The 20,797-nt window shown below is 46.7% G+C and overlaps 1 protein-coding gene across 1 annotated transcript; it reads left to right on the plus strand.

The window, feature by feature from the left end:
- The first annotated feature begins 371 nt into the window (after positions 1 to 371).
- Positions 372 to 14,746, plus strand: TSPAN18 (tetraspanin 18). The gene is made up of 7 exons (XM_086613871.1): positions 372 to 434; positions 1,176 to 1,370; positions 6,064 to 6,138; positions 11,820 to 11,918; positions 12,891 to 13,070; positions 14,032 to 14,115; positions 14,699 to 14,746. The coding sequence occupies exons 1-7, from the start codon at positions 372 to 374 to the stop codon at positions 14,744 to 14,746; spliced, it is 744 nt and encodes a 247-aa protein (XP_086469997.1).
- Positions 14,747 to 20,797: the final 6,051 nt, after the last annotated feature.

A 20,797-nucleotide genomic window follows, 5' to 3' on the forward strand; every position in this document is an offset into this window, starting at 1 on the left:
TAGACTTGACAGGCTGTAGAGACTGGGGGGAAAAAAAAATCTTCAAGTGCAGAGGAATGTTTTTTTTTCCCCAGCATCTCACTCTGCGAGCAAAGCGAAAGCTTTCCTCTTCTGTGACCTTCGTCTTCACGTCTGCGTGCTCCTTTAGACCTAGAAGAACGCAAAGGAAGTTCATTGTGGTCATCCTCTGCTACTAACTTGTGCTGTGCTGCCTTGTTCAGGCAAGAAACGAGCCTTTCTGTATAATGAATTCCCCAGAATCCGGAGCGAAATACAAATGGAGATAGAATCGTGTCGCTCCAGTAAGAAATGAACGTGCTAAGGAAGTGCTGGTGTTTTGCAGGGAGAATTGGATCAAGGACCTGAAGACCATGGAGGGAGACTGTCTGAGCTGCATGAAGTACCTGATGTTTCTTTTCAATTTCTTTATATTTGTAAGTATTTAGAATCCACTTTCTCTCCTCAACCTTCTCTTCCCAGCAGCCTGCTGCTCCCCAGGCTGTCGTTTGGTGAAGCCACCATGGTACAGAATATCCCCTCAGCTTTGCAGTAGCCATCACGGAGGGTTTTGTGGCACCCAAAGACGCTCAGACATTCAGTGAGCCAGCGCAGTGGTTGCTGTTGTCCAAGTTATTCCTGTCCTTGGCCAGGGAGACCAGGGGGAAAGGCTCTGGTGGTGGACGTGGGCTGTCTTTGAATGGCAGAAGAAATTGTTTTCTAGTCCTGGGTGCCCTGCTGAGGTTTTCCCTGGGAAACACTGTCGTTTTCCTACCATGCGTAGAGTCATTCTTGGTGACCCTGTTGCTCTTACTTTTGGTGGGAAGGGTTGGAGCGTTGAGCTGCCATGGCCTTGGTGGCAGGGAGGGTTCCCATGTGCCTGTTCACTGGGCATTCCCCTGCAGATGTGGCAGCAGCTGGAGACTTGGTCTTCCAGCATGAGGGAGTGAATAAACGGCAGAGTGGGATGTAAAGGAAGAAAGGTGCTTTTGCTATAAATTTACATTTAGTGAGAAAGAAATACTAAGAGTAGCGTGTCAGCAGTCACCTACTCAGTGGAGAATATAAGCCACGAAGAAAGACAAATTCTCCAAGTCAACACCTTTGATCAAAAGATGGCAACGAATCCAGTTGGTTTATGTTGACCTATCTCCTCCTCTCTTCTTGTGCCATGACAGCTGGGAGGAGCGTGCCTGCTGGGAGTTGGGATCTGGGTCATCGTGGATCCCACGGGTTTCCGAGAGATAGTGGCCGCCAACCCTCTGCTCTTCACAGGAGCGTACATCATGCTGGCCATGGGAGCAATGCTCTTCCTGCTGGGTTTCCTTGGCTGCTGTGGTGCCATCCGTGAGAACAAATGCCTCCTGCTTTTTGTAAGTGTCCTTGTGGGTTTTGTTGGCCGTTTGGTGTTTCCCAAGAAGGGGAGTGACTGGGTAGTTGATGTTGTGGTACGTGTGTGAATGGGTGTCTGTTACTGTAGCCATTATTCCCTTAGATAATAAGGAGGTACTTTTATGTGCAGCTAGAAATACAGAGAATTTGCTTCTTCCCTGGACCAGGCTTGAGCCCAGTGGATGTGGAGTCTATTTTGACTTTGTTAAGCTTCGTTTCAAAGTGGTCCTATTTGGGTTTTGTTTTTCACTTTTACGAAGTGACCAAAAATGGTCCTTTTTTGTCCCCCTAAGACCCACAGCTCCGCTCGTGGATTCGTTCCTCACTGGTTCACCACAAAGCAGAGGGAACATCTAGAGCAGAGCATCTGTGTGGAGCCTCCCATGTCAGCAGAAAGGCCCAGCTCAGACCTGCACGGTGGCCCGGTGTTGCAGCTCTCAATAGCTGATCACCCTCCTGTGCAGCCTACTCTGCTCCTAGAAGGAACCATATTTGTTATCTCTGGGTGGTTTTCTGCTGAATGATAGGGTTAAATTTCAGCCCATGTGGTTATCAAGTACTATTTACAAAGAACTAGGCTCTAAAATAAGTCATTTTTGGCCTCCACCATAAGTTCTGATACCATAGGGTTTCCAGCCAGTATCTCTTACTGGGAGACATTACCAGTTATGTGTCGAAACACTAAGATCGTTAGTTTTATTTTTCATTTTTGTCAAGTGTGACCTTTTGTTTCTCCCTCTGGGAAAGTTGGGGCTTGGAGGTTTTTGTTTTCTTTTTAAAAATATCTTGCTCTTTAGTATTTTGTTTTGATTGTATCTTGCACAGCTGTTTCCCAGTGCAAAAGAGGCTTATCTCTAACTTTAAAGAGAACAGGAAAGTCCACCTTCTTGAAGATGAAACTTGCTTTTTTTTTTTCCTAGAGTTGAGCCTGGCTCCACTGAGATAAATTCTCTCTGGCACTTGGCTCACCCACTACTGGAATTCATAACTTGCACCTAAGAACCCTTTTCTGGAAGGCGTTGTGGGTTTGGTTTCTAGTGACTTGCCTCAGAAGTAAATCAGAAAACCAAATGTATCACCTGTGAAGTCACGGAGATCTGCCCAGAGGAACCTAATAAAATGCAAAGGATCAGGCCCAATGAGCCTGAGGTTACTCCAAAGCTTGTCCCTGTCAGTTTGAGAAACTAGAAGTTATTTTTGATGAGAAGCATTGATTCTAAGTGACTGGGAGAGTAACATTTCCAGTTTGGACCACATATGCTGCATACAGATTGGGGACCTGGCTGGAGGACCGGAGCTCTGGGCCATGCTCTCTTCTGATTTAACATCAGAGTTGCATCATGGTTTGAATGTTCTTCCTGGTGTTTTAGTTATACTTCAGTGCACTCAATTTTTGTGGTTATTACGTTTCTGACTGTTAGAGATGGTTCTGAGCCCTGCTACTTTATTTATTTACTTTTATTTTATTACTTGGAATGTGAGAAATGTATGGGTTGGAAGTAATGGCCTGGACTAGGAGAAACTCTCAAAGTAATTGCTGGATGAGGAATTAGTGTTCCGCTTTGATCAGGTCTTCCAAGGCTTCTGGTATCAAAGTCAAGTCTCTTAAACAAGCTGCCATCTCATGTCCAACAGCAGCGAAGTGCTTGGATGAGAATCTGTGCTGATATCAAGTGCAAAGAGATACATTGCTAATTTCTTTTTTTTTGAGGGCCACACCAGCTGTTGTTAAAATGCATAAAACATCTGTGAAACCAGAAGTCTGATAGGAGTCTGTTTTAGTTAGGTGTTGGAAAGGCAAACCATTCATTAGGTGCTCCAGCCCTCGGATCATCTTCGTGGCCTCCTCTGGACCCGCTCCAGCAGCTCCATGTCCTTCTTGTGTTGGGGACCCCAGAGCTGAACGCAGCACTGCAGGGGGGTCTCAGGAGAGCAGAGCAGAGGGGCAGAATCCCCTCCCTCGCCCTGCTGCCCACGCTGCTCTGGGTGCAGCCCAGGACACGGTTGGCTTTCTGGGCTGCCAGCGCACGGTGCCGGCTCACGTTGAGCGTCTCATCAATTTGTGGGTTCTTTGGGTTAAAGGCAGTTGCTGCTCTTTTTTGGAGCAGCATTGCTGAAGCTGGAACAGTGGATGACTTGTGAAAAGGAAACACGAAACTTTGACTTGTGGAAACTTCTGGTAAACCTGTAACCATCGCCGGGAGCTGAGGCAGGATTTTTTACCAACATGGGAGATCCCACCCCTCAGGATGTTCACCTTGGATGTGGGGGGTGCCCATGTTTAATTGCCAGGTCTTAAGCATGAGTTTGAAGATGAGGTTGCCACGTCCCATATGCTGCACTGACCATCTGACTCCTTAGTGCTCTCATGTACCAGTAATCCATTTAATTTTGAGAGGCAAAACATACTAAGCAGATTTTGAGTCTCCTTAGCATGCAGAGTGAGAGCAAGTTCTGGAACACTGATGATCCATCTTCTCATCAGCCCTAATGGCTGCTCGTGTTTTTTCCTACAGCGACTCTTACAAATCCGTGACGCAGACTGCACAGTGTAAGTGTAAATCAGTTTGGGAGTGATAATGAAGCTTATCAGAGATAATCTGGGAATGGCTGCTTCTACTGCTGCACAGACCTGTGCTGGAGCTTGGGTGAACATGTGTCTCCCAGTAATCAGTAAATGAAATGCAATTAGCAGGGCGATGGGATTAATCACTTGATCACCACCTTAGACCTCTTAGTGACTACGCTGAGATCCCTTGATGGATGATGATGTGAATTTGCAAAGCACCGTTCGTTCTCATCACTTGTTCTTTGCCCTCCTGGAGTGAAATTAAAACCAAAACAGTCTCTGAGCAGGAAAAAAAAACAGAAGCAACACAGAAAACTCCAGCAGGAAGAATAAATTAGAGAGTTAACTACTTCAGCAAAATCAAGCAACAGCGTTCTGTTAGCAACCCAAGTCCCTGCTCATCTGACTCTTCTTCTTCTGTCATTTGAGCCCAGGCTCCTTTTCTTTGGTTTGCACTGCAGAAGCAGGAAGACAAACAAGACGAGGTGGTGAGTCCACTTTTCCAGTGGCTTGTAGCTCTGATAATTGACAGCAAACCAACATTTTTCCCGTTCTGAGCAGGTAGTTTGGATTCTCTCTCCATGACCGAAATGCACGGTGCACAGCGTTTCAGACACTGTTTATAAATCATTGCTTGGGGATCACAGTAGTGCTTCTGGCCCCGTCTGCCTTCCTGCTGTTTCAGAAAGACCTTCCATAACCCTCTCAAAAAAAAAGAAACAAACCCATCCAGACTTCTCTTGTGTTTATTTCTACTCGTTGCTTCAGCCACCTTCACTGGTGACATGTACCACGTGTTTATTACCCTCCATGTGGTGCAGTCTTACTGGGTTCTCCGTTCACTCCTGGTTTTCAACCGTGGTGCCAAAAGCTGAGTTCGCTTCCAAACATTCCCTCAGTCCTGTAAATCATCTCTGTGAGTCTGTGGGCCAATCCTTGGCATCCTTGAATTTTAGAAGGGCTGACTCTCAAATGATGATTTTTCTTTATGGCTGCAAGAACATAAAAAATGTCCATCTAGTTCAGACTTATGGTTCCTCAAGCCCACTATTTTATCTCCAAGAATGGGAATTAGTGCCATTTTGGGAGAGGGTGGGAGCCTAGCCTCTTTCTGCTCTGCTCCCATAGGAGTTCCCACCTGTTTCTCTTTTGCTACCACTCAACCTGCTGGATTTTGCTTTCCAAGTCTGCAGCGTGCCCTTGATTTAAGGCTGGGAATATGCACGCTGTGGATATTGTACAAGACATGGGTGATGCTTGCATGACCAAGCTACAAGTATGATGGGTTGTTACCAACTTTCTCTGGAGGTTCTGTATGGTTAATATGGATGGGAGACCTGGTTGCTAGCTGCAGTGTCTGGCTATCTGTGTGGAAGCAAGTCTTTGGCTCCTCTTTTTCCCTGCAGAATTTATTGTGGTTCCCAGCGTACGGATGCCACGCCAGCGTGTAGTAACTGTATTATTTCATACCACCTGAGTAACTAACACACTTAACTCGGTACAACCCCATTGTGTGGAGGAGGGTATTAATTAACCAAGGCTATTTTTGTCCTGAAATGCAGAACACACTGAAAAGAGTCTGGCTTTGGTTATAGGTGTAGTTATCTGAGTACCTGTCCCACTACCTCCTCCCATACGAAATGAGTTGTGACCAGTAAAATGGTTTATGTTGTGATGAAGGAGAGGTGTGTGTTTGTAGGTGTATGTGATGTATGATGTATTTTAATTCCCCTCACTGTGTCAGGACAGTTTAACCCTGTAGGAGCATCTACACAACCATAGAACTTTTGCCATCAAAGTTGGCAAAAGCTGGTTTTAACCTGGTGCAGATTCATCAGGGGGTGTTACGGGTCCTGGAGCCTTATCCCCTTTACCCAGTAGAACCAGACAAAAGCATCACGATGTCCCACATCCTGTGATGTGGTCAGAGAGGTGCTGTGGCTGCTCCAGGTTACTGTCTCACACGTTTTTTTAGTTGTTAGGGGAAAAAAATTCCCCAGTTATTTTTTTCTGTCTCTTTAGTGACTTTCAAAACCTGCTGCCTATCGCATGTACCTAATGGTATGTCTGTTTTGTTTTTTTTTTTTCTATCTTCTCTCTTCCAGTTCTTCATGTTTATTTTGTTAATCTTCCTGGCGGAGCTTTCAGCTGCAATCCTGGCTTTTATCTTCAGAGAAAATGTAAGTATCCTTTGGTGGACAAAATGGGAACCCAGGTGGGATCGTACCCAGCTGGAGCATGGTGTTAGATGGTGTCTGATTCAACAAACCTGCTTCATTACTACTCAGAGTCTGCAGAACTGCCAGCGAGCCAGGGAATGCCAACTAACCCAGCGTGTGCACCATGGGTGGTTTATATACACAGGAGAAGATACACTGAGGGACTACTTAAGTCCTGAAGTTTTTCGAGTTTTCCTGGTTCTTTTGCAGCCAAACCAGCTGCACATTCCACCGGAGAGAAGTTTTGTGTTAAAGCCACACTAAGGTTAAAAGCAAGTGTTTAATATTCATAGTGAAACCTCCCGTTTCCCCAGCAGAGCCAACGCTTGCCCTACAGTGCAAAAACTCTCGTGCACCTTCTAATTATGTTACTTCTTAAATTTTCATGTTCTCATGCTCGCCAGATTCCTCTCAAAGCTGCTTGTAAGATATCCCCCCTGACCTGCTCTGATTAAGTCTCCCCATGTCCCCACTTTAAGTCCCATCAGTAGATCCTAGAATAGGACAAGTTTCTGGTCCTTCTCTCCACAGCTTCATGTGATGTAGCCTTTCTCTACTCTGCTGCTATGCATATTATTACGTGGCCATCGTCCCTCCCCTGTGCTAGTAGTAAGCTTTTACTACACTAGTGCTAAGCACAGTCTCATTTGTTTCTCTAACCAGCAAAGGTTTGTGCCTTTTTTTTTTTTTTTCCTCATGTTCCCACATGTGCCAAAAAAAAGCCTGACTGAACTAGGTCACCCTTCTCGAGTCAGCCCATCTTTGAAATACGACTCTGAGTAAAAAAACATTGACTAGTAGATGTGGTCACTAGTGACTGTTAGTATTTATTTTGTTTATTTGGCCTCTGCCAGTAGCTGGAGAACATACAGCACGTTCCCTGTACTGAGCATGACAGAAATGTGGCATGAGCGTAGACGGGCCATATATAACGATGATTTTCTTGAGCCAGAAAATTTTATTCATATTTTATTCAGCCAATTTTATTCATATGTAAGGATTTTGGTAAGCAAAGAATCAAGCCTTGGGAAGCTCACAGCAAGACAGCGTGGTGTTTGTGCAGTAGGATGGTCCTGGGGGGAGGTAGCGAGAGGATTTTTATTTTTTTTTCCCCCTTTATGAGCTGGTGGTCTTTTGTCTTGGCCTCAGATCTGCAGGCAGCGGTGAAGGGCTGGTGCTCTGCACGCAGAGTGGGTGCCCCGTTCCACCATAGGCTTTGAGACCATGTCCTCATGGGGAACACCTGCCACTCCATCAATAGGGTTGGCTGTGTCCTCTTCCAAGGATTCTGCTTACGTCTTGCTTCTGGGCAAAGCATGGATACCTTCCATTCCCAGGGAAGCCGTGGGACACGTAAGGATACGTTACCTTGCAAGATAAGGTCCCAGTGGTTATTCTTGACTTCTGTGGCATCTGGAGGTGGTTTTGTGAGATAAAACTTGCAGGGGAACAAACTTGGATCTTTCCTGAGCTTGTCTCCTTGTTTGCGTCAGCAGCTTCCCACTCTGTCGGAATGATTGACAGGAAGGGCTTAAACGGGAAGGAATGAAGAACGCCAGATCCTGACATAGCTGGAGATGGCTGTGTGCAGAAGTTAAACTCAGTCTATAAATTCTTGTGGTTTGTTCTCTCCTCAGGTTTCTTCTGAAAAAAAAAAAAAAACACCCTTGTTTTGCTGTCGCTCTATATTTTGGTGGTAGCTCCTCTGGCTTGGTAACCACTTGTGGCTAATTTTGCTGTCATCTTTGGGTTAGGGTGAGGCTAGATGGCTGGACAGGATGTCCATGGGGACAGAGGTGGTCTTTCAGTGACCCCATGTCAGCAAGAATTCTTCACATTAGCAATTTAAAGGTCAAGTTTGGATGTGCTTTTCTCTTCCCTACAAAACAAATTACTTCCAAGGTGTGTGGTAGTAAATGCACGTTTAGGCAACATAAATTTCATGGAAACTTGCCAGGTGGGTTCCTGTGGTGGTCATTAGACAAATCCCAATGGCTGTGGCCTCTCTGTGTGTATAAAATGAGACCAAAGAGAAAGATACCCTCTATCTGTTCACATTCAGATAATGTTCGGTGCAGCTTTCTCTTGTGTAGTGTTTTACATCCAAACTAGGTCCCAAACACTCAACAGATTTAAATTATTAATAGCTGAGAGAGTGAAAGAAATTAAGAGATGAAAATAAGGGAGAAGAGAGATGTTTTCTGCTGAGATTTGACATGAGAGGAAGAGTCAGTGAAGCAGAGTGTGGTGGTGGGGTGAAGGATAGTGGTATTAGCGATGGTGAGCTCCTGTGGTCTGCAAGCCCAGCTGGACTCCCAAAGCACTGTTTTAAAGCCATATCTGAAGAGGAAGGCAGTGGTTAAGCAGCTATGGGAGTACCAGAGTTTCTCTTCCTTTGCAAAGGAGGTTTTGGAGGGTGGAGAACCCTTTTCCTCTAGGAGACTCCCCACAAAATAATGTCTTCCATGAACAATAGAGAAAGGCTGCGAAGAGCGATTTGACATGTTCAGGAATTGCTCTTTATATGCCCTTCAGAGGTCTGTATGGGAAAAAACCCTGAAGGGATATTTGACTCTTTTTTTGCCTTAGTGAATTGTCTTAGCAAGAGAGCAAGCGGGATGGTAGGGACAGAAGAGCCCCGTGGTAGGGCTCTGGACGGAGTCAGGATGTTTGGATTTTTAGCCCCAGTTCTGAGACTTAATAGACAAGTTGCTTTGGTTCCCAGTACTTCTGTTTCCACAGACATAAGGCAAAAGCTAAAGAACGTGCACTGTCCATCCCTTGGTTGGGAAGCTGGAGTCTCTTAGCCAGAAGGGAAGAGAGGAGCGCAGGACTGGTGACTGTACCTACAGTATGAGCACTGTGCTGTGTCAGAAATGCTGGGATACTCCAGGCAGGTGCGGATGGACAGGAGTGTGCCTTGTTTTCCAAGCAGGCACTATGAAGCCAGCTTCTTGCACGGCATTCAGTATTCTACAGCACTGCATAAGAGGGCTGTGACCTCCTTGGCCATTGCCACCACACCTGTGTGGTGCAGAAATGCCCTCTTTTTCATAAGGCCCCTTCATCTGGCTGCAGTAATCCCAGCCAAGCTATTTTTTTAACCAGTGTGGCTTTAAACTGAAAGAGGGGAGTTTTGATGAGATCTAAGGAAGAAATTTTTTCCATTGAGGGTGGTGAGGCACTGGCACAGGTTGCCCAGAGAAGTTGTGGCTGCCCCATCCCTGGAAGTGTTCAAGGCCAGGTTGGATGAGGCTTTGGGCAACCTGGTGTAGTGGAGGGTGTCCCTGCCCATGGCAGGGGGGTTGGAACTAGATGATCTTGGAGGTCCCTTCCAACCCAAACCATTCCATGATTCTATGATTCATTCACTGGCGTGTAAAGGTGAGCATAAATTTGCTTCTTGGAGACATTTCCTTCAGAACAGCTAGGAAAAAAACCCACAGCTGAACAGCTGTTTATTGTTCATGGCTCTAGCTGGTGTAACTGTTTGTCTGAAGTGTGTGCAAAGATCTCATTTTATTAGTAGGTCCTTTGCTCCCTTCTGAGTAGTTCTTCCCATAATACTCCAGTGTGCACAGACCTCATCAGTGCCATCCATAGCTTCAGGGAGAGCGGGGCCGTGGGCATGTGAGTAGGAGTGTCCTGCTGACACTTGTCCTCCTTTATCAGTGATTTTTTTAAAAGAAGAAAGATGCTTCTGCTGATCAATTGTTTGGTTTGGTTTTTTTTTTACATTTTTCCGAACTTCAGATAAGAGCAACAAAATGGAATCAGTTCTTTTCCTGGTGAACTTACCCTTCCAGCACTAGGCTTTCTTTTAGGCCAAGCCTTGTAAAAATCACACACAAACTCTGAACAATTCCCTCTGGGGATTGTGCTGTCAAAAGAGAGGTTTCACTTTATATTTAAATGACTCTCTTGTTTTAGACCCCGCCAAAGGCCGTCGGCTGGGATTATTACCAACGGTAATATCAGTTTCAAAGTCTGTTTTTCAGAAAAAAAACAGCATAAAAAAAAAATATATGCTTCTGTCTCTGCAGGATAGGATGCTGCGTGGATAAAGTATGCAGAGAAAGGGAAGGAAGGGAGGACACTGAGGCTGTATCTTCCCTCAGTGCATCAAATTCCCGAAAGAAAATGCCATGTCCTCTGATATTTTAATATTCAAAAGCCAAAAATGAGTGGATATCTGTCTCATGAAAGTAATTTAGGAATTGAGTGGCAAATCTAGTTAAAAGGCAGTGAGACTGAGCTACTTGCATCATTCAAGTCTTTGTGACAAAGTTTTTACCCAGTATTGATTTAGTCATTAAATTTGGTCTTAGTTTGTATTTATAAAAGAGGAGTCAATATTAAGTGGTATTTAGGTGTCTTTTAAAGGGTCACCACAGCCTTCTCTCTTTTCCCTTAAATGTTGTGATACTTTTACAAAGGAAACAAATAATTTTGCGCTGGTGCTTTCGTGCCCACTGGTACATCTCATACCTGTGTATACGTGTGTGAGATGTTCACTGGGGCTTTGCAGTGGCAGTGAGATTTTTGCCTGGATCATAAATCACGAGGGATTTTGGAGAAGGGACCACACAAGCCAAGACTTATTGGGAACCTGAAAAGGGGTTTGCTTGAAGTTTCCATCCTGAAGCGATGGAAAGGCAACAAGGTTGAGTAGAGGTGTTTGGTTTAAGAAGACTATTAAGTTTGTATATTTACTAGTCCTCCAGAGAGTGATCCTAAGTAAATGTAATTTCAAGGTGTCCAACTTTCTGAGAAGACTCCGAGCCGAAACGTTCGTTCAGTTTTTCTATCCTACTGTAAATGTAAACAGGAGTAAATGAAATTCCATTCATTTATATTGTTGACCTTAGGAAAAATGTTTAAATTACCTACACAGTGGAAATATAAAGAGAGTTTTTTTCTTCCCATGTGTGGGTTAGCTTAGATAATTGAAACCATTGTCAGGGAAATGGTCTATTTTTCCCAATTCATAAGTTGACTTGAACATTTCGTATTTGTCACATGTTTTTTTACCTTCTTTTCATTCCCAGAGAGCTTTGTATTAGGGCTTTATTCTGCTTTCTCACACATGGAATGAAATTCAGAACAGTTACCCTGTCGTTAGTAGGAAGTTAACTGGTTTAAAATGAAAAGTGAGATAACTGCTTAAAATGTTAAACAGTTAAAATGTTAAACAGATAACTGGTTAAACAGTTAACTGGTTTAAAATGAAATCCTGCTTTGATTGCAGACCTCATGAAGTAGTTAAACTACTATTTGGGTGCGGATTTGAAGATCTCTCTAAAACCTGTTTTAGTCCTCATTCAACTTATGAAACACTTTCCAACAGCGCTGAAAATTTAAAAAAAAACAACCAACCTTTAATTGTAAACATTATCTTACATCATAGATGTCACTCAGTCCCTGATTTTTTAATGAGCAACAGTTTTATTCAACAGCTCCCATTCACCTTGGATACAGTTATGGTGCAGCCAGTGGCTTTTCCCATGTTTCTCCTCTGAGGTTTGCAGCAAAAAAAAAACCAAAACCAAAACAACCCAACAACCCCCCCAGCATTGGCAGAAGGGAGCTTGGGAAAGGCGTTGGCTGTAGCCTTTACATCTCCTCCTGTCTATGCGTTTCAGCTGACCAGAGAGTTTTTCACCAAGGAGCTGAAGAAGCATTACCTGAGGAACAACGACACCGACGTCTTCTCTTCCACCTGGAATTCTGTTATGATCACAGTAAGTCAGGCCATGCCAGTCCCGTGCTGCCCATGGTCAGCATCCATCAACACGTGCTGGGGGTCAGCCCGCTTCACCCATCTTGTCGTGTCCAGCGTAGCATGTGGCTTTTTGTGTAGCTCTTGGAACGTGAGATGGTAGGTGGCACATCAGGCAGGAGTGTGCCTAATGGTATGTTTTCAGTATAGACATACTGGCCATCAAAATTGACTTTGTTATTACGATCCTAATTAGGCAGGTCAAAGATCAGCTGTTGTGGGAATTGGAGTTGTTGTTACCTGCTACAGGGAGTTCTGTGTGTGTGTGTGTACGTACGCGTGCGAATTTGGTGCTCAGTACAGCCCACGGTGTGTGTCTTCAGGAGTGAAGAGCAGGGTGTCAGGCTCTGCAGATGAAAAGTCAATTTTAATCTTAAAAGAAAAAGATGATTGCTGTCCTTCATGATGATTCAGAACTTTATTAAAGACATTTCCTTTTGCTGACTGAAAGGAGACAGAGTATGACTTGAATCCTTAAAAAGGACCTGACTTGAATCCTAAAAAGGAACCTTACTGGAGTCATCTAGCAGTGCCTTTGAGCAGCAACAGCCCTGGCCATTGGCTATGGGGAGAACGGGTGGTCAGGAGCCTGGATTGTGCTGCTGGCTCCCTTACAGACTTGCTGGTGATCTCAAGCAAGTGATTCTAGATGTGCTCCAAAACCCTGTGTACTTCGTGGCAACGTTCCCAGTGGTACCTTAGAGTCTACAGGACGAGATGGGAACAGTGGGACTTTATAAAAAGGCTTTGATGAAACAGAAGCTCCAAGGTACCAGCACAACTCACTTCTTTGGAAACAAGAGTTGTTTTGTCTCTGCTTTGACTAAAGCTTTGATCCCCACAAGAACAGGTCTTTGGTAGATTTGGTAGATCTCCTTTCAGGGCGAAGTGCCAACTTGGTCTTCCTTTCTTCCCTGTCCCTCTCTCTCCCTAGTTTGCCTGCTGTGGAGTGAACGGACCAGAAGATTTCGAAGCTATCCCTCATCTTCCACACTCCTCTTTGGAAAAGGCGACGCCGGAGGCTTGTTGCCAGCGAGAGCTCCAAAGCCGGGAAGGGATGTTTGTCAACAAGGAAGCCTGCCTGGCGGGCGTCGAGAGGTTTCAGAACCGACAGGTGAGGGAGGCCAAACACCAGGAAAAGGAGTTTTAACAGCGGGCAGAGGGATGGGAGTTGTGTCTCACTCGCGGGGATCAGGGTCTGGCACGGGCACCGGTACGTAACTGTTGTCCTGTCTGTGCAGCCCAGATGTTTTCTTTTTGGGTGGAAGGAAAAAATCAGCTGATTGAGACATCTCAGCGCTATGGATGGGATTAAAAGTGAAGTATATGCTCAGTGGGGAAGAGAGCTCCTTTTTACATTGGACAAACTCCAGAAGTTGTGGATGCCCCACCCCTGGAAGTGTTCAAGGCCAGGTTGGATGAGGCTTTGGGCAACCTGGTGTAGTGGAGGATTTCCCTGCCCATGGCAGGGGTGTTGGAACTAGATGATCTTTAAGGTCTCTTCCAACCCAAACCATTCCATGATTCTATGAATCTACTTTTCTCTTTATGTGTGACCTATTTGCAGAAATTTGCTGGTGGGTTGGAATTTTAGGCTGGGAAAACTGAGGTCAGGATAAGCTGGTGACTTCCAGAAACATCCTGAAACCTTTGAAGAAGACCTACCTGCTGTTAATTGTATGAACAATAATAAATGACATGAAAGACGACGGTGGCTACGCTGCATAAGTGGAAGGATTGCTGTAGTGCATGGCCCTGCGTTTTAATGAAATTAATTCTCCTGTAGCCAGAAGATCAGCAGGTGTTCATCCGTGCTCTTTTGGGTGACGGCACAGAGATGTGTGCCTGGGGTGTGAAAGAGCTGCTGGCTATCAGAGAGGATTGGAGAATCTCCTGCCTTGGCTTTAAATAAATCCTCCTTATCCCTATCCAACCTGGGCTGCCTGTCATCTCCCCTGAGGGTCCTTTCCTCTGGGCTTAGTCTGGTGGTGCTCGGGGCTGAGAGCACCTCTCTACTAAGGAGAACACCACAATGTGCTGCTCAGGTGTGTCTCACCACCTTTTGTCCTTCCTAGGGCTGCTACACTGTGATCCTCAACTCCTTCGAGACCTACGTGTACCTTGCAGGAGCCCTTGCCATCGGAGTGTTGGCCATTGAGGTACTTACCGTTGTGTGACTGGAAGGAAAGCAAGCAGTGGTAGATGTCCACCTTCACTTTAAAACCTTCTGTTTAGAGCCTGAAACTCTATTGACTCCGTTATCCAGCATTAGTGTCTGGCTCTTTGCTGGTGTCTCCAAGGAAGGGGCTTCCACCAGACCTGATGTTAGCCCAGAAGCGATGTCCCTGCAGCATTGCTGGGGCAAGGCTGGGTACTTTCCCTTGTGCCCCATGTTGTGCCAAGGAGAAGGAGCTGGGCAGAGCCCTGGCAGCCCCATGAAGGCCCAGCTGTGCCCGCTGTGGGTGGTAGGAATACCCCCTGCAACACCAAGGGCAGTTTGGGAACAAAACCAGGCTCCACAAACAGTTCTGGAGACAGGGGAAGGAAGGGAGGGATGGCCTTCAGGGAAGAAAAAAAAAAAATTTAGCCACAGCCTCCCCTGGGCAGTGGGAAGGGTCCCTTGCACTGCGGCATGGACTTCTGAGCAGGAGGGAGAGATGGGTGGTCCTGAGGTCTTTGCCCATTTTTCTGGAAGATGCATCTGACTCGTGGTTCTCTGTTTTGTTTTTGTCCTCTTCCCAGCTGTTTGCCATGATCTTTGCCATGTGTCTCTTTCGAGGGATCCAGTAAGAGGTGGCTCGCGAACCACCACATTCCCCACGTGCTCAGAAGAAAGAAGGCAAATCAGAAGAAACAAAATCTGAAAACACCCGCAAAACTTTATTTTTTTTAACAAAATGGGGTAAGGGGGGGGGGAAAGAAGGAAAAAAAAAAAAAAAAAAAGAGGGTTGTAATATATGAATGACCAAAAGGATTGTACTTCAGGGGCTGGAACTTTGAGGTGATGTGCACTACACTGTACACCGGACCCTTGCCCAGAGCCACCTCAGCAGCCGTGGAGCAGGAGCCCAGCACAGCCGATTGCACTAGAGACTGGTGGAGCTGGTGGGGATGAAGCAGGAGGATGAGCACAGCTGCCTCTCCGTGCCTACCCTTGGCAACTTTATTCTGGTTTAGACAGCCAAGGCCTGAAGAACAGCCACGCAGAGGCTGGAGAAGGCAAGAGGTTGGCCAAAGTCCGTGAGTGTCCAGGTGGGTTTGAAACAAGCAGTGGTGGCTCATCTCAGAAGTGGGTAGTCGTCGTTGGCGCGATTCCGGCTCTAACGCCCAGCCACCGAATGAAAACACACGTTCTTCAGTGGAAGCTTTGCCCTGAAACTCTTGTTGGAGAAGTTGGGCGCTTCGAGGAGGCCAGCTTGTCTCTGGAGCCCCAAGCAGGGGCAGCATGGGCTCGCTCAGCAATGGGACTCAGCTAAGGCTGGCTGCTGGTCAAGAGTTTGGTGCCCACCTTGCTCTTTTTACCAAGATTTACTGTTCCTTGTGAAAATGAAAGAGAGCGAATGGTTCCCTGCTGTATTTCCGTCTCCTGGGGAAAAAAAAATGACGACTCTGGTCAAGGATCATTGATACTGCTGCCTTCCTGAGAAGGGGAGGAAATAGTGTTTAAATCTTGTCGGCCTTTGCCTTTCTGTTCATCCTTGCAAAAAAAACCAGTTTGTGGTGCTATTAGCATACATGTTTGCAGCGGATCCCTACATGCTTTCCAGCCCTAAGGGGAGTTCCAGGCGTGGTGCTGGATGGAGGAGGCTGAGGTTGGTCATGTTCACCTGCAACAGTCTTGTGGGGTCATCTCTGCTCAGCGGATTTGCTCCGAGATCCTCCCATGGGCTCAGACGGAAAACATCAAGTCAGATAGTTTGGTGTTTAGCTAATGTATCCCCTACTTAATGATTGGGAAGCAAACTTGAGAATGATGCTTGGGGTTGGACCTTGGTCAGAGATGAAGATGGAACTGCTGAGGATCCAGGCAGGCTCTAAGAGCACCCAGCCTGCAGCCAGACTGCTCCAGCAGTCATGGCCATCAACCCAGACAGGTTTCTCTCTGTTGCCTTAATTGTTCATCTGTCACTCCCTGACCCCAAACTCGTTGTGTTTGGGGGAGGACAGAAGGGGCTGTGGTTTCTTGGTTAGTTTAGGTCTTTTGTACGGATTTTATAGGCTCAGGTCATGGAGCATTTTAATACAGGCTTCAACCAGCCCCTCTGAAAGCTGTCAGCACTGGCGAGGAAGACGAGGGGGCAGAAGGCAGCGGCAAGGAGCCAAGCCATACCCTCGTGCCCAGGTCTGACAGCAGCAGGGACACTTTGCCTGGCTGTTCCCTTCCATCCCGGGGCTGTGTCCCATCAGCTCTGCCAGTGGCACTGCACGGGCTACGGGGATGGAATGAGGGAAAGCAGCAGAAAGACTGGTCCATAATAGACAACAGTCCTGGCTAAACGTTCAGTTTGGGGGATCAGGATACTGAGGGAGAAGAAGGAGGCACTGGAGCTTCCCCAGGCTTCATTTGAGAACAACTCTTTGCTTATCAGCAGGAGAGAGCCCAGGCAGGGAGAGCTGCAGCCCCCTGCCCGTGCCGCAGTCAGCATATTCCAGGGACGGAATAGGAGGCCAGGGCTGCTGAGCAGCCTCAGATGTTGCATTAAACCTCGTGGAAAGCTTTTCTGAACTATTTCCCTCTGGATCTGCTTTTAACGAGGTGTTTTAGCATTAAATTCTACCCTGTTGTTTAATGAAGGAAAACAGTTTTGCCAGCCAAAAAGCAGCAGTATTTGTACCCAGCGGCAGGTGCTGCACTTCAGATGGGAAAAATCCGTTGCATCTACTCATCTTGCAGGGACCAGTTTGAGCAGCAGGTGAGCTTATCTGTTCTGCTTCTGCCTTGGGAGCTGGTGGCAGTGGCTGTTCTGGGAGAGCAATTCCCAGGAGAGGAATAAAACCCCAGGCAGAGATGGTAATCTGGCTGGAGGTGAGGGAGGGAAGCAAGACTGCCTCCTCCAGCCTCCCAATTTTTTCCTTTCCCCACCGTTTATTACACAAAGGCCTGGCTGTTGCACGTCAGAGCCTGGGAGGTGAATAAATCTGATTTGTGCATCGTGGGTGGCTGAAGGAAATTAAAAAAAAAAAAAAGAAAAACCTTAAAACCTTTTTCTGCCACCAGTGGCATGGAGACAACCTGCCAGAGCTGGGGGAACAGGACCAAAGCAGCCAGAGATCTAAGTGGTAAATACACACGTCTGAAGTAGGATCTCCACTGGCTCATTTCTCTTGGGCTTTCCTAATTCTGTACTCATTGCTTCCTCCGTTTTTAGGTTTCTCACTTTCCCTTTTTCCTAGGCTTTGGGCAACCTGGGGTAGTGGAGGGTGTCCCTGCCCATGGCAGGGGGGTTTGGAACTAGATGATCTTCGAGGTCCCTTCCAACCCAAACCCTTCTTTAATTCCATAATGGTAGTCCCTGTATCTTCAAAGATGTCTCCTACCTGCCTGTTCTCCCAGCCTTAGCACAGCTGTTTCTCCTCTCTTACCTTACCTGATCCCCCATTTGCTCTTTTTGGGATGAAGCCATCCTCCCTGCAGCTGGCTGGGAACACAGCTGGAAACCCCAGCACAAGCCAGGCAGCACCTTTTAAACCAGAACTGGAGATAGCCGTAAAGATCCATGCAGGGCTGCGGGGGACCTGTGGAAGTTGGGAAGAGGCAGAAGGAATTTTTTTCCCCCCGGGAAGGAGGAGGAATTTAATGCACAGGGAAGCCCAGAAAGCAGACTCCCCCTGTATGGCACAGCATGTAAATTTGTTGGTCTCGTCCCTCGGTTCTACAGCTGCCCCCTCCGTTGTACAGTAGTTTTCAGAACAGTAGGTAGAAGCAAGTGTATTTTTATATGTGTTTTTAACAGCTCTGGTGAATTTTGGGGGCTCGCTGGAGAGCTCGGGACCAGAATCCCAAGCACCTTGGATGGAAATAGGAGAGAGCAGCCCGTGCCTGCAAGTCTCAGCCCTTCTGGGCACCCCTGCCTCCCAGCTGTTATTTAATGCTCAAACGACTGGCACGAATGCCTGGGAAAAAGGGCTGCGTGTGAAATAATGTTTGAAATCTATTTTAAAAAAAAACCAAACTGTAAATGTTCTTTTTATTAGATAGTGGAGCTAATTTATCCTGTATTCCCTACTGTAATGCTTTTTTTTTTTATATTGAAAGGAATTTTTTTTTTTTTTTTTTTTTTGGTAATATAAAGCAGAACACAAGCCTGAAGCGCTCTCTGCACGGTTTTTGTGTGCGTTTCTTAAAAAAAAAAAATAAAAAAAAAAAAGAAAGATATTGTGACAGTGAAGTGAAACAGCTTTAATTTTCACTATTTGCTTGGTGTTAAGTACAGTCACTTTCTTAACCAGAGGAGAAAGAATAAACTCTAAACTCAGGTACAGCAGCTAAAATGAGGTATAAACTCAAGTGTCCCATTCTCCCCCCTTCCCTTTCCCCCCGTCCCCGAGTAAAAACCCTGGACCAGGAAGGAGAGGCCAGTTTAGGACAGAGCCTCTCCTTTGTCACCAGCTCTTGGTTAGGCATAAACGAGAAGTAGGGTTATGAGGATGATGAGCTTTCTTCACCCTGGAAAGCGAGGGCTCTATGAACATGAGGGTTTGGGTCCGTCTCTCGCAGAGAAGGGGGGGGTCAGCCTTAATCCCAGCCTGTGGCAGCTCCAAGAACAGCCCTTTGGGAACGTGCCTCCCAGCCCTGTGCCGCGCTGGACCAGCACAGGTCGTTCACTGCAGTCTCCCCTGGGAGAGGACATCATTCCAAGGCCGTTCTCATCATTTGACAAGGAAACCGAGGCCCTGTGGAGATGGAGGTGGTTTTTTTTCCCCTCAGCAGATCAGTAGCAGAGCCTGAAGCGATGCCTCAGGCTTTTGATCCCAAATTATATGCTCAGCTGCCAGCTGCGGCTGTGATGCCAGCAATCCCGTCCTTAAGGACCAGTTCTGTACAAGAGTTTCCGCATCCTCTTCCCTTTCCCTCCGTTCATACCCGAGCAAAGACAACCAGCCACAGCTGGGTTCTGGCAGTGCTGCAGATGTTCTGCCTGGGCTCTGTCCTTACGCCACCCGGAGAAACTCCATCCTAGACCTCACCTGCTACAAATTCACTTCATCAAGTGGGCCTGGCCATGCTTCTCCTGCAGCAACTTGCCATTGCCAGGCAGGGGCATCCATTTGCTCCTTCTTTCTTAGTTGTAGAAGAGGTATAGAGCCCCAGTCCACTTCCATACTTCCTACACAGTCCATTTATAGCAAGATGGAGCAAGAAGCATGAAAATACGACAGCTTTTTAACCTGTTCCCTTTCAGGACTAGGTATCAAGTAGCATGCAATCTCTTACATGGCTATTCCCCCACGCTTTGTTCTACGTTGGAGCATAAGACATTGGCAAAACTAGAAGTGGCTCACTGTTGGTAAGTTTTGCAGAGGCAGCTGCTGAGCAGAGGACCAGAGGAAGCTGACCTCACCTGATTTAAAGCTCTTTTGGAAAGCTGTAACTGCTGCCCCTGCCCTCCCACCTGATTGAACCATCAAGAGGTCTTCAGAGAACTGCTCTCACATAGTGCAGTCACTCGTTTCTCTCCCCTGCTGGACGCTGGCTTAAGGTGTGCTGATCAGGCAGCCAGCTACAGACTCAGAGTCATAGCCAAGTTCCTAGGACCAGCAGCCAAGACAGATGGGAGGACAGCATTAAGAAGATCCTCCGTTTCCTTCTTCTGCAAGACTGTGGTCACTTTTACTTGTCTTTCCCAGAAACACCATTTCCCACCCTCCCAAACCAACCACCAGTCTCTGTATACATTCATGTGACCCCCCCCAACACACAAAGAATCACACTTCACATACCTACACCAACAACTACAGCCGAAGCGCTGCGCTGAGGCCACGGCAGCTGCTCCTGCAGGTGGTGTGCAGGGCGAGAGCGACAGCCGCAGCGTGCCACGCTCCAGGTCCCAGATGCAGCACCACTTGCTCTAATCCATGATGCTCTCCAGGCTGCACTTGGTTGTTTCCTGCCTCACAGGGAAAAGGTTTCCCTCTTTGAGCTCGGCTCTTCCATCTGAACAGGAAGGTTCCTCTTAAGCACAAGTTTTAGTTGCTCAGTATCATGTTTTGGACATGTTAAAAGCAGCTTGGCAGGCATGTGTTATTGGGAGGCTCCAGAACTTAGCCTGCTGTTGGATGTATGCCTCTCCATTTGATTTACTTCTTAGGCAAAAAAAAAAAAAACCCAAACAAATCAAGTCGTGATGTGTCCTTGTTCAACTCTTTCCAATATTCTTACCTGGCAGGCATTTTGCATGGCCAAGAGGTTCAATGCACACAGCATCCCAAGTCTACACAGCTGCTTCTAAATGCCAAAAGCACTAACACAACATACAGTAACTACCCACTACCTTCTTCTAACTCTAAGGTACTAAACAGCAATAGCTGCAGATCCCAGTCCCACCGGTCGGCAGATCCCAGTCCCACCGGTCGCTTGAGGGCTGTTGTTCACACAAGCAGTTCCATTTGCGTAGGCATCTTTCTACTGGGATTTTGGGACGTCAGCTCTATTCCAGGGCACGCTTTGATCCAGTCAACAGCAGCGCATGAGTAAGAAGTCCATATCCTGTACACAGACCTTCTGGCTTTAGTCCCATGGAGTACAAAAAAACGCCGCCTCCGGCTGTGGACAGGGATAATCCGCAAGGAAAGCGCTAGGAAGTAGGGCAGCCCATGCTGTTAAGCCCAGGAGGTGTTGGA

This window comes from Tauraco erythrolophus, chromosome 6 (genome assembly GCF_009769465.1).
Source record: "Tauraco erythrolophus isolate bTauEry1 chromosome 6, bTauEry1.pri, whole genome shotgun sequence".
NCBI classification, from domain to species: domain Eukaryota; kingdom Metazoa; phylum Chordata; class Aves; order Musophagiformes; family Musophagidae; genus Tauraco; species Tauraco erythrolophus.

What these genes read in the sequence shown, in the direction of transcription:
- TSPAN18 (XM_086613871.1), top strand. Translation starts at nt 372, where the DNA reads ATGGAGGGAGACTGTCTGAGCTGCATGAAGTACCTGATGTTTCTTTTC. An exon ending in TTTTCAATTTCTTTATATTT is followed by an intron (nt 435 to 1,175) that starts GTAAGTATTTAG and finishes GTGCCATGACAG; the next exon opens with CTGGGAGGAGCGTGCCTGCT. An exon ending in ACAAATGCCTCCTGCTTTTT is followed by an intron (nt 1,371 to 6,063) that starts GTAAGTGTCCTT and finishes TCTCTCTTCCAG; the next exon opens with TTCTTCATGTTTATTTTGTT.